The 13467-nt window shown below is 38.5% G+C and overlaps 1 protein-coding gene across 9 annotated transcripts in view; it reads left to right on the plus strand.

Annotated features, from left to right (window-relative positions):
* Positions 1-13467, plus strand: part of frya (furry homolog a (Drosophila)) — a 105802-nt gene that overhangs the window by 18965 nt on the left and 73370 nt on the right. For 2 of the 9 annotated variants that reach the window (XM_084718030.1, XM_084718031.1), the window contains exon 1: positions 2548-2802. The exons of 4 other annotated variants lie outside the window; for them this stretch is intronic. In XM_084718030.1, the coding sequence (XP_084574156.1) occupies positions 2733-2802 (70 nt within the window). In that variant the 5' untranslated portion in view covers positions 2548-2732. Of the gene's footprint in view, positions 1-2547; positions 2803-11355; positions 11722-13467 lie in introns of those variants that run through there. 3 more of the 9 variants (XM_084718033.1, XM_084718035.1, XM_084718032.1) reach the window with 2 other exon arrangements.

Genomic DNA, 13467 nt, shown 5'->3' on the forward strand with positions numbered 1-13467 from the left:
CTCAGCCCATCAGCCCAGCACGGCAGGTGTTTGCATTTCCATTACAACAGGGCTAACCGCTTGTAGGGTTGTGTTCAACTGAAGACGAGCATGAGGAGGCTTGATTTTATTTTAAAGCTTTTATTATGAAGCAGCACGAACAGGAAATGTTTTCATTCAGTGGTTTCATCAGCAGTAATTTAACACAGCTGAAAGCGAAAATGAAACCATAAAATAACACATATACCTGAAAGTTCAAACAGTGATGGAAAAGACAAACTACATTTAAAAGCACAGAGATTCAGTTAGAAGCTACAAAAGTACTGAGAGCTGAACATAAAGAGAAACTTCTTTCTCTCTGCTCGTCTGCACACACACGAGTATCACAACACTCACTCACAGATGGTGAGACGTCATCGCAGCCCGCTTAGAGGCAGGTTGGTTCACTTTGGAAATACAAATCGATGAACGTCTGTTCATGTTTTCACTTGTTTGGACTTATTTTTCAACTATTGATCAATCCAGCAATATTTTTATCCACTAATTGATTAGTTGTTTTGTCCATAAAATGTCAGAAAATATTGACAGGGTCCAAGTCCAAAGTCCAAGATCATGTCCTCAAATGTCTTGTTTTGTCCACATCTCAAAGCTATTCAGTTTAGAGTCAGACAGGAGTACTTTTTTGTATTTAAAAATTACTCAAACTGATCAATGGATTATGAAAATAGTCAGTGTTTTATTTGATAATTGATTAGTTGTGGCAGCTAATAAATAAAAGAAGGTGATGCGGAAATGGAAGTAGGAATGGTGAGGAACATTCATTTATGCACATATTAAGTATTACCAAGATTTATTAATAAGATGTTTTGTGGATTGGGTCGTGATGGCTTGTCATTCTTTGAAAGTGGGTCCCCAGAAAAAAAAAGTTTGGGAAACACTGCTTTAAGAGATAATAAATGAAAACAGTGTTGAAACTATTAAACACTAGTTGTATTAAACATATTAAATTTTTTTAGCAATTTAAAATGAATGCTTTTGGGGTTGAACTGTTTTTCAGCCAAAATAATCAATTGGGCTCTTAGAACTGACTCCTTTCTCTGTTATTTGATGCTTTTTAGTTGGGGTGGGAGAATAAAATGATTCTCTTAAGTATTGTTATCCATTTTTTAATGATTTTTGAATTGATAGGTCATTGCTAATTTATATTTTAGCACTTAGTGTGCTAGCTCGATGCTAACACATAAATGGAATTCCCATTAATGCGCTAATGAAAATTAGCATCTTGATTGTGGTATTACTATCTAAACAAACAAACAGAACCATTTTATTTCACGTGCTCATACTTTGAGACATATTTCCTCTGCTCTGTGGAGCTGCAGAAAACTCAAAGGGTCAAAACTCAAAACTTAAAATTACCAGTGGATTTGAAAATACAGCTACCAGTTAGAACGGACTTTGCATGCCAGGAGAGGGCAGCACATATATTTATATGTGTTCTGTTTTATGTATTGTTTACGATTTCATGAGCAGGAGCAGCTCGATGTAGCACTTCAGAAAGTATTTTATTGACTTGAACTTGTTCCAGAGAGAATAAAGCCACTCTCTGTTCTGAGTGTTCTAAGTGACCTTGCCAAAAGGACTTGTAACTAAATGTGCTTTATTTGTAAACTAAGACGTGCACATGGGGAGTTTTCCACAAAAAGCAAAATATGTTTGGAGCTTAAACTTAAAAACAGCAAACACAGATTCTAAAATATAAAAGTGTACAGAAAATTGATAAACGTCAATAACAATGACAAACCATGTGTTTTTTTTTTCAATAAATTATATAGAATAAAAACTAAAATATATAAAATAAATTGAGTTGTTTCATTGAGATGTTCATGTATGATATTTGTGTGTGCAACTGCTATGATTTATGGGAAGGTAAACTGTGAGAAGCAATATTGATTGCTCTAATTTGGACAAAATTGCAAGGTTGTGCAGAATCCCTGGAGATTTGTTGAATTTGAGCTTATTGTTGCGACTGCACCATTGCAGCTTCCTGGAGGAACTAAAGAAGAAGAATGCACAATGTTTGATTAACTTTTTTAACGACTGTTTAAAGTTGCAGCATGTAGGTAATGAAAGGGTTAAAAGCCAACAGTCAGCCCCTGCTCTGCTCTCATGCAGATCCCCTGTGTGCAGTTAATCCGTCTGCTTGCTGATCACTTCAGTGTCTTCTTCTTCTTTGCACTGCCCTCCCAGATGTTCCCTGTAATGTGTCACACTTCCCGCGCTCTCCGTCCCCTCTGTCAGCGGCGGCGACCCATCAGATGCTCCCTGTCACGCTGAGAGACGCACAGGCCCGTCCAGCGCTGTCATCATTATCAGGCCCTGCCTGCTCTGCACGCAGACAAACAGTAGTTATTATTAACTGCGCTCTGCTAAGAGGATTGCTTCCTGCACTCTCAGCCTCCGCGCAGTTATTTAAAGGGAGCTTGCATTGCCGCCCACTGCCTGCCACAGCTTTACAGAGAGAGAGAGATGTGTGCGAGAGATGCAGGGCTGATAGCCAAGGACAGGACACAAGAGGAGGGGTAGAGTGGCGCTGGTGTGTTTTCTCAGGGTCTCGTCAGCAGCACAGCATTGTGTGCGTCACAGAGAGGTGACAGCAGGCGCTACCTGCTGGTCCCAGCTGCTGCCGCCGCTGCTACTGGAGGGAAACACAACTCGAGGGGGGACACTTACTGGACCAGGAAGCTGCTGCAGCCATGGCCAGCCAGCAGGACTCAGGCTTCTTTGAAATCAGCATCAAATCCCTGCTCAAATCGTGGAGCGGCAGTGAGTAGCAGTTTGTCTCTTGTTGCTGTTGTTGTTGACTGACTGAGGCTGCAGCTCCTCTGGGAGTCTGACTTTACAGCCTCTGTGTCCTGTTGTGTCCCGACGAGGATTTGCTGGTGCTTGTTGCAGCTTCAGCTGAGCGTGATATTATTTTTCTGTCAGTTACTGCAAACTTGGAAACATCTTACTTTTAGCAACTCACTCAAAAAAGGTTTCCAATTGTCTCATAGCAACAACCATTGACATAACTCCAAGTGTAGCAAGAGTTAACACAGGCACTGTGGTTCAGTTAACATTACTAGGGCTGCAACTACTGAATATTTCATTGTCATTTTCTCAAGTGACTTATCAGTCTTTTGGTCTATAGACTGTCAGAAACGTCTTCTTTTTGCCCACAACCCAAAGATATTCAGTTAACTGTCATAGAGGACTAGAAAATATTCACATTTAACACTCTGGAATCAGAGAATTAAGAATTTAACTTATTTTCTTCTTTAAAAAATACTCAAACTCATTAAATGATTATTGGTAATTCATTTGATTAGGGCTGCAACTAAATGCTACTATTGTTTTCTTTGTCAATTAATCTGACGATCATTCTCTTGATTAATTGGTTTGTTTTTTGTCTATAAACTGTCAGAAACGTCCTTATGTGTCTAGTTTTTGTTCACAAAAATATTCAGTTTACTGTCACAGAGAAGCAAAGAAACAAGAAAATATTCACATTTAAGAAGCTGGAATCAGAGTATTTTGAGTTAGACTTTTTATTTTCCTCAAAGGGGTTTACTCAAACCCATTAATCAAATATCAGATTAGTTGGTGATAATTGTAATTAGGGCTGCAGCTAACAATTTCATTCATTGTCAATTAATCTGTCAGTTCTTTTCTTGATTAATTGATTAGTTGCTTGATTCAGAATCTCAGAAAATTGTAAAAAACAAATGTCACCCAAATGTCTCCCTGAGCCCCACATCTTCAGTTGTCTTGTTTTGACCACAGTCCATATATATTCAGTTTTCTGTGATCAAGGAGTAAAGAAACCAGAAAATATTCACATTTAAGAAGTTGAAAAAAGAGAATTTTTGCCTGTTCTCTGATAAAAAGTACTAAAACGGATTAATTGACTGTCAAAACTATCAGTGATTAATCTAATAGTCAACAACTGATTGAATGCAGATCTAAAACTTACTCAGATTATTCTGTGTACTATAAGTTCTGCTGATGGTGATTCAGCAGCTCATTTCTGCTACTTCTCTGGACATTGTGGCCTTTATTTCTCTTTAGTCTGTGAGTCTCTGACCAAATTGGTTTCCTTGTGTCTGACAGAGTCTAAATAGCTCTTATTAAGTGCGAGGACACTGTAATAGGATTAGTGGAGGTTCAGCTTGGCCGTCCAGAGCTAACAGCTCCTCTGCTGCCTTCCATCGAGCCCATGAGGATGAGATCGGATGTATTTCTGCATCTGATCATGGTATAATTCTGTTTTATGTAAGATAGAAGAGGTGGACTTCAAAGATGGACACCATGTGGATGTAAAAGAAACAGAAAAATTGAACAATCAGCTGCAGCCAAACCAGGAACAGCAGGAAGTGACACCTTAGCCAATGAAACACTTGCAGTATAGATTCCCAAGTACAGTTTAGTAACTAGAGCAGCGCTACATGACATGTTCACAGACTCATATTGTGATCATTTTGACAGATGTTGTGATTCTGATATGATTCATGATTAATGGGAATGATCATTTTTACCTTACAGTTTTCATAATCACTGAAAAAAAATCACTTAATTTGAAGTTGTGTGCATAAGACTGACTTTACACTCTCTTAACCATGTCTTAACACCTGTCATGAAAATGAAGGAATCCTTATAGATGTTTATAACTTTTGTCATCAAGTGTAATTAAGCCAATTATGTCATTTTTAATTCAAAGTTGACATTGTTTGTGATGTCTTTGTTGACAGTAGCAACTACTGTAGTGAACTAGCTGACCGCTGTATGTCCATCAGCTAACTATGTGGGCTAAATCACCCTGGTATTGTGCTCTATTATCAAATTGGCCTTATAACAGTTAATGACATCTTTAGGACAAGTCCAAAATGTACCACTTTAGTTGAGGTCAAGGAAAATGTTTGTGACACGTAATGGTATAATGACAACCAATGTCAAAACAGAATATGACAGTATAATGTCATGTTATAAAGCAAAACAGTTACTTTAAGTTTGTTGCAGTTAAGTTGTCATAACAAAGACATTGACAGGTTATGGTGTCTCGGTTAATGCCAAGTTGTCATGAAGACATTTTTTCTTAGTTAATTAAGTTTTTGTAACAAAGATATGTTTGTCTTGATTAATGTCAAGTTGACATAACAAAGATATTTTTTGTCTTGGTTAATGTCAAGTTGTCATAACAAAGACATCTCAAACAATGGCAACTTTCCACTAAAAATGACATAATAAACATCCATAAGGACTCCTTCATGTTCATGACAGGTGACATGGTTAGGTTATGTTGACTTGGTTAATGTCAAGTTGTCATAACAAAGACATTTTTGTTTTGGTTAGTGTCAGGTTGTCATGAAAAAGACATCGGCTTGATGAATATCAAGTAGTCATAACAAAGACATCATTGGTTTTACTAATGTCAGATTTTCATAAAAAACATTTTTCTCTTGTTTAATGTCAGGTTGTCATGAAAAAGACATTGACAGGTTATGTTGTCCTGGTTAATGTCTAGGTGTCGTAACAGAGACATTGGCTTGGTCAATGTCAACTTATCATTACAAGCACATCTCAAATGATGTCACTGTTGCATTAAAAATGGCATAATTGACCAAGTAGCACTTAATGGAAACAGTCATAAACATCCGTAAAGGTGTCATTACATGGTTATGACAGTATAACGACAGTCTTATAAACAACCCCTCAAATACAGTGTTAACAAAAACTATTACAATCTTGATGATGTGACACTTGTTGGGCTTTGTATCAAACAAACATGTTTTCTTACATCGGGAGAACAAGATTTGTGATTTGTGTCTGTCAGGGCGTCTGGGCAGCACTACAGTATTTCATTATGATGCTGTTTTGTCACATTTTACATTTAACAAAAAATTACTCCTTCTGCGATTTTGATATAGCACTTGGCCATATTATGATCTTGATAATATTTCTGCATAATTGTGTAGCCCTACTACCAAGTGAGCTGCACCTCTGAGGCAGTGTGGTATCTTGTGTACATCTATTGAATCTGAATGTAAAGAGATACCACAGAACATGCTGTCCCTGTCTACACACTCACCATTGAGCCATCTCCTGATGATGTTGCATAATCCTCACAGTGGGTCACTTTGCTGATAAAGGCACAGGCAGGCAGTCGTTACACCGTATCAGCAGCAGCAGCAGAGATCCATGGCTATGCATTTAACATTTTCATTAAATATGTGATCTCCTAATCTCATCTCTCTGCTCCCATTTACACAAGCTGTTATGTAATGAATCACAAGAGCAGCAGAGACGGTGACTAATCTAAAAACACTTGTACTCCAAACATATTGGCTGCTGATATTGACAAAATATTAATTTAGCTATTAAATGTTGAATTAATCAGGTGGCTGGAGCCATCAGTATGTGTTTCCCTGCTGTCTATCAGATACTGTTTGCACGGTGACCACAAGGTAAACAAAGTCGAGGCCCTTTTAGACGCTGCTCTCCCATAAGTCAGTGTGTCTGGCTCTAATAAAACAGTGACAAGCAGCAGCACAGAACTAGCATTGTGCAGCAGCAGCGGCGTCAGGTCTGGTGTTCAAACTGCCTGAAGGCCGGTCCACCGTCAGCCAATCAGGGCCTGAGCTGAGCTGCAGTGAGCCGAGCACAGCGGCGCTCCACTGAAGAGCAGTCAAACATGTTGTTGTTTGCTTCAGATGCTGCTTGTTTTATTCATGAAATGCAATTATGCTCATTTTCTGTCTAGTTTTTAATTATTTCCTAATAATTCCTCTTGCGTGTTTTAGCTTTGTGCGGTGAAATACTTGTGCTCTATTTCTGAGGGGTTTCAACAGTGAATAAAATTGCATTAACGTTGTCCACAATTGAGTCTCTTCCTTTTAGCTGAAGGAGACAGATGCTGGCATTTTAGCAGCGACTTATATAAATGGCCCGAAACGCTCTTTCTCACAGCAGGCAGCAGTTTCCAGAATTATGTCAGCTCACTAAAACAGGGCTGATGGTCAATAGTTTGAGACTGACCGACATTTTAATCTGCTTTTCACAGAGGGCTGTAATCACTCTCTCCACATCTCTCCCCAATATTTTTTTTTTTTTTGTGAGACACTCAAACTGAGAACTTGCGTTAATGTAATAGTATTAGGATGTTGTTGCTCCACTGCCTCCAGCTGTTGCCTCCTCTTTTGATAAATATTTCAGGAGAAATAGTTCAGCTTCAGCTCTCAACAACATTCCAGGAGATTTGCAGCAATTATAGTGGAAATGTTACAGGTTATTTTAGGTATGAAGTCACAGATTTAATGTAAGCTCAAGTGACTTACTGTGTTTCAGTTTAATGTGGAAATATAGTCAGTGTGGCACATCTGGCTGTTCCTTTGACCTAAAACTTTATGATCTAAACCGGCCGACAAAATGTTCCCGTGTATTACGTCACATGACTCAGACGTTTTATTAACACCCACCTTTGGTGGAGCACAGTAGAACAGTGTCCCTTTATTCCCAGCCTGGAAGCTTATGGATGAGAGCAGCCATACGTCACGTCCCTGTCTTGAAAACAACCACGCCCCTCTTAGGATGAAAACAAGCAGTGTGGAAGCAGCTAGTCAGTATGTGTGTCTGTGTCAAACACTTGATGAAGATGAGTTAATGTTGTTACTAAGTAAATGGCATGTGTGTCGATTGAGTCTGTAGATTGAAACAAATCCGAAAAGGGTCTTGGTGATGGTGTAACTTAAGTTTTTGCTGTGAAAAAATGTGGTCCTACAATTAAACAACTACTTTTAGAATAGAGTTTGGTCCCCTTGAAAAACTGCTGGCAAAAGAAGGCATTCAGTAATAAACACGTCAAAAAACACGCCAGTAATTTACATAAATTCAGCCAATCTGTCTTCTTATAATGAACCTCATAATCAGCATAAAGTAAGGAAGTGAAGCTGAAACCGACCTGTTTCCTACTTCTGAGCTCTCATAGTTAAAGATCGCCATATTAGGTACAGCAGCTATGGAGATCCATTTTGCCACAGCAATAATTAGTTTATAGTGAAGACAAATTACCAAAACAGCAAAATTAAATGTCTTAATGATATGAAAAGTGACAGGAGTCTAAAATATTACCAGAAGATTCAATATGGTGGTTGTATACATTAGATTTGTTCACTTTGATGGAGGCAGACTGAAAGCCCCTCATTACTTTCATTCTTAGTATGTAACGCTGATGGTTTATTGGCAAAGATATCACATAACTGTCAGACTGACTGGCAGTAGGATTTGGGTTCCTAATAGCTAAAACGGTTTTCTTAGACATTTAAACTGGCAAAGACCTCAGAATTTGTGTTGACCACCAGTCAAATTAGAGTGGCTGCTTTCACCCATAAAGGGGCGGGGCATGATGTGAGAGCAAAGTACCCGGATGGACAACGCTTGTTTTTGCTCCATTTGCTCAATTTTTCTTGAGTTGAAATAACAAATCTGAAATGTATTCTGTGCACACAGTTCTGGTTGGTTTATACTCATTGCCTTAGTTGTTTGGGTTTAGGAATGAGGAGTGACTGGTCAGGGTACAACTAATCATCGATTAATCTTTTGATTATTTTTTCAAAATTTTTTTCAGTTAATCGATTATTTGTCTGGTCCATAAAATGTCTTTTTCCAAACATCCTCAAATGTCTTTTTTTGTCCACAATCCAAAGATATTTTGTTTACTGTCATAGAGGAGTAAATAAACTAGAAAATATTTGCATTAAGGAAACTAGAATCAGAGAATTTTGACTTATTTATAAGAATGACTCAAACCTATTAAATGATAATCAGAGTTGTTGATGATTCATGCAATTAGGGCTGCAATTAACAATTGTTTTCTTTGTCTTCTTTGTTCTTTGTCTAGTTTTGTGGTCTATAGACTGTCAGAAATGTCCTTAAATGTCTTGTTTTGGTCCACAAAAAGTTAAAATTGGACATTTTTTGTTTATAAAAAGATTATCAAAATAGTTTGTGATTAATTTAATAGCCAATTAATAATCAGTTAGTCGTTAAGAAGTCAGGGTAAGCCAATCAATCATTGTACTGTAGCCCTGTGTGAAATAGCCATAGTTCAATGCCAAAAAAGTTTTTTCAAGATAAACTTTTTTTTTAGGCGTCCTTTTACTGTGACCAGTCCAAGACACACCTGTGCAATAATTATATTGTTTAATCAACATCTCTACATGCCACACCTGTCAGGTAGCTGGATTATCTTGGCAAAGGAGAAGTGCTCAAAAACATACATTTCAACAAATTTGTGAACAAAATTTGAGAGAAATAAACCTTTTGTTTGCACAGAAGAAGTCTTGGATTTTCTACTTAGACTCATTAAAAAATTGAGCGTTTATATATTTGTTGAGTGTATATAAACACTGCACAGCGGTGGAGGAGAGGATTAAATAGTAACATTTTGCCCACTACTCTCTCACAGAAATGCAGAGTCAATGTTTCTCACAGCAGCTGGACACAAAGTGCTCCCAGAGGTCTGTGTTGACATTGGAATTTCTGGTCCAGTTAAAGAGGTCACTGGTATCTAAATGTCCACCCACTCTGTTCACAAACGACCGCTGAAGAGATTGTTTACTCAGTGGTCTCTGTGGATGCATATAGACGACTGTATTCTTTGTACATGTGTGTGTATGTGTGTGTGTATGTGTGTGTGTGAGAGAGAGAGAAACACTTGTTAGCCTGTTTGCATTGTCCTCCAGGGAGCACCACCATGCTCAGGGTGTTTCCAGCGTGGCGATGATGTAATGCTCGCTGTGTCCGAGCTCCTTGTTTGCAGAGTCACATGTCGCGTCTGAGTCTTCGCACTGCGCCCAGAGCAACAGAAAGGGCTTGATAGTGCACACTGGTTGCTTTCTTCACCTCCCATCTCTGGTTTAAATGGATAGTTTGGATCATTTGAAGTGAGATTGTGTGTAGATGGAGTTTGATTCATCCTCAGTTTGGAGAAGCAGAGAGGAGTACCAGCAGGGAAACTAAGCTATATCCTGTTTGACAAAAAATGTCCACCAAAAATAAATTCAATGCCAGTTTAACTGTGTGATATATTTAGAATATTTTCAGCGCTTTACTTTGCTGTCAGACATCCTTTTCCAACTGGAAACTAAGCCAAATATCACTCTCTCCAAACCAACCAAACACCATAGGCAAAATTGTTAGTTATTTTACCTTGAAGAACACAGGAGTTGTTGGTCTACCGCTCCTTTGACTTGATAGTTTGTTTATGTTATTGTGTGACATCAGTGAATCTGAACTATTAATTTATATTATATTTAGCTGATATACCAGTGATTTCCCGTTGGAAGAGTCTGTCTGGCAGCAAAGGAAAGCAGTGAAAATATTCTAAATATAGCCTACACTTAAATTGACAGCCTTTTCCAACTGGAAACTGTAGGTATATAAGCCAATTATCGCTCTCTCCAAACCAACCAAACTCTGTGGGTGAAATCAATTTTATCACACAGAACACAGGAGCTGCTAGTCTACCACTGCTTCGATCTTTTATTTTGTTTGCATCATTGTGTGACTGTGGTTAATCCAAACTATTGTTTTAAACTGCAGAAGTCACACAATAACACCAACAAACTCAAGAGATCGAGGCAACGGTAGACCATCATCTCCTGTATTCTGTGAGGTAAAATGATTGATTTTGCCTGTGGAGTTTGGTTGGTTTGGAGAGAGCAATATTTGGCTGGTATAATGGTGGTTTCCCTTCAGAAAAGGCTGTCTCATGGCAAAGTAAAGCAGTGAAAATATTCTAAATAAAGCATACGGTTAAGTATCAGTTTTTTTAAGTGGACCTTTTTTAAGTGGCTAAAATACTTCTTGTTGCTGACCTGTCCACAGCTGTTCATTGCTTAGCTCCTGTCCTGGTTCTCCTTTCTGCTTCTTCAAACTCTGGACATGCTGACCAGCATCTACTGTACTGTATCTCATACAAGCCTACATCAAATAATCCAAACTATCCCTCATTGACATGGGAGAAATTACATAAAATATGTTGATTTAGGTGCGTGTGCACCAGACTCTAAAAATCAGATGTTTTATTGACTTACCTTTAAGTAAAAAGTGCTTTAAAAAGTTTTTAATTCTTTAAAAAACTTGCCCTAAAGTGCAGTGTGCCCGGAGCAGTGCCTGATCAGGGATGGTGTTTACACTCTGGTGGTCTGAGCCTCGTGCTTCAGGATCACAGAGGTGGAGGAAAGGGGAGGGCCTGCTCTGTCAGTGTGGTGTGTGTGTACCCCGGGATAAATATAGTCACACAACTATGCCACCATAGCATGTTGGACCTCGTCACTGTGCTGTGCCTCAGCTAAAAATTCCTGCCTGACCTTCACTCTTGGATGGCACCGGCTGGTCACAAGGGTGGAGGAAGCCGTAGCAGAAGCAACTCAGAGCGAGAGAGAGAGAGACGCACCAAACACTACTCCCACTTTTTAAAACACACCCGCCGTTTGCTCCGCGCGCCATGGAAACTATGCCCAGCAGCAGGACAGAGCCGGCTGAGACACAAGACATGGACGTTGGTGGATTTTACTAACATTTACAAGCGTTTGTCTTGACTCAGGACAACCCTGGATTACACCGTGTCCTCTTCCTTCCCCACTATGGACGGGACGGCTGTGTGCTGGAGTAAGGCCAGCGTCATCAGCTTCATCAAGGGCCTGGGTAGGTGCTGAGTTTGCCACCAGTGAGGGAAGCATGTTCTGAACGCCACACGTGATCATCACACACGCTGGGGACATTCCTTGACAGATATCCAAATGTTTCATGTCCTGAAAGGATCTGGAGAAGAAGATGTTTACTGGTACCACTGCGTTTGTCCAGCGTCTCTTGTGCAGCTTTATTAGAGCTGCATGTTTGTGATGTACAACCTCTAAAACAATGCTGATTTCAACTTTGCTCAGATCTTCCTTTTCTGCTCTGCACAATATTTATTGAGGTGTAAAATCTAAGTTACCATTCATGTGTGTGCAATAAGGGCACCAAATTGGCACTGGCCACATGGTGAGAAAATATGCAAACAGCTGATAGATTTACTTCACTCAGCAGCCAAAGAAACAATGCTGGCCTATTGAGTGGCTAGTAAAATTTGATCATTCAATAGCCATTTGGCTGGTGAACAAAAACAACATTTATAAAGAGGCAATAGTTTCGAGTAAAGCAGTTTTATTTTCAGTTATTTTGACTGATATTGAAATTGTGATATGATTTGCAATATGAGAAGCAAGGATAATTTTTGCATCATTATCCTCATTTTCATTCAAAAGTCCAATAAAACGATAATGGTGCGTTTTTTTTCAGGGATCTGTACAAAACAAAGATGTTTTCTGAAGTCTAGAGATTGTCATGTTGGCCAGGATGCCTCTGCAGCACGAATAATAAATATTGCGCTTCCTTCAATTTGAAAATTGTTGTAAATGATATTTCAATTTAGATTAAAAAATGTAATTGTTGCAAGGAAATTGATGTTCCTGCTTAGAGCTGCAATGATTCATTGATTAATCAATTAGTTGCTAGAATAGGTTGCCAACTACTGTGATAATTGATTAATCATTTCAGTCATTTTTCAGGCAACAAATGTCAATCATTTGATGGTTCCAGTTCCCAGAGTCTTTGTGTTTTGGACTGTTGGCTGGACAAAAGAAGCAATTTGAAGAAAGTATGATGAGCGTTTTTGACTATTTTTTTGGGCAATTTATAATCTAAAAAGTTCACTCATTAACTGAGAAAATAATTGTCAAATTAATCAAAAATGGAGATGATAACGATTAATCAAAGACTGACTAATTGGTTAAGTGAAATTTAATTGATCTAATATCAAATAAGGACCTGAAATAAGAGATCATTTTTATGAGCATGCTACGCATGTTGCCTATTAAGGTATATGTGATTAATACGAAGGCTGTATGGGGAAGTACACCTTTGGGGGATAAAACGCATTTGGTATTGTTTCTTATAAGGAAAATTAACAACTAAAAATGAATTTCTTGTTAATGTTCCCAATAATAGATTAAGTAAAGTGCTTAGAGATGACAACCTTCACTGGAAATGAAAATAATTATTACTTGCAGCCCTATAATCAGTGGAGTGGCTGGTAAAAGCCATTTGGCTGATGGACAGAAAAAGTCCATTTTGTACCCTGTACAGTGCTTTTGTTTGCTTCAACAACCTGTGAAGACGTACACTAATAGTTTTGAGTGAAGCAGTTTAGGCAGTTAGAGCTGTTGTGATCTCCCTCACCTTTGATCTGCAAGAACATTTCTGCTTTTGATTCGTCTTTTGGCAGACCACAGAAGTCATTAAATTAAATTACCAGTGATCTGAGACTTCTGTTTAATTCATGCTGTAGGGTTTTGTCTTGTCACAGCTTGACTACATGGACATAAATTACTCAAATTAAACCTGATCTTA

Source organism: Lutjanus erythropterus, chromosome 4, assembly GCF_056507025.1.
Source record: "Lutjanus erythropterus isolate fLutEry1 chromosome 4, fLutEry1.hap2, whole genome shotgun sequence".
Taxonomy (NCBI): domain Eukaryota; kingdom Metazoa; phylum Chordata; class Actinopteri; order Lutjaniformes; family Lutjanidae; genus Lutjanus; species Lutjanus erythropterus.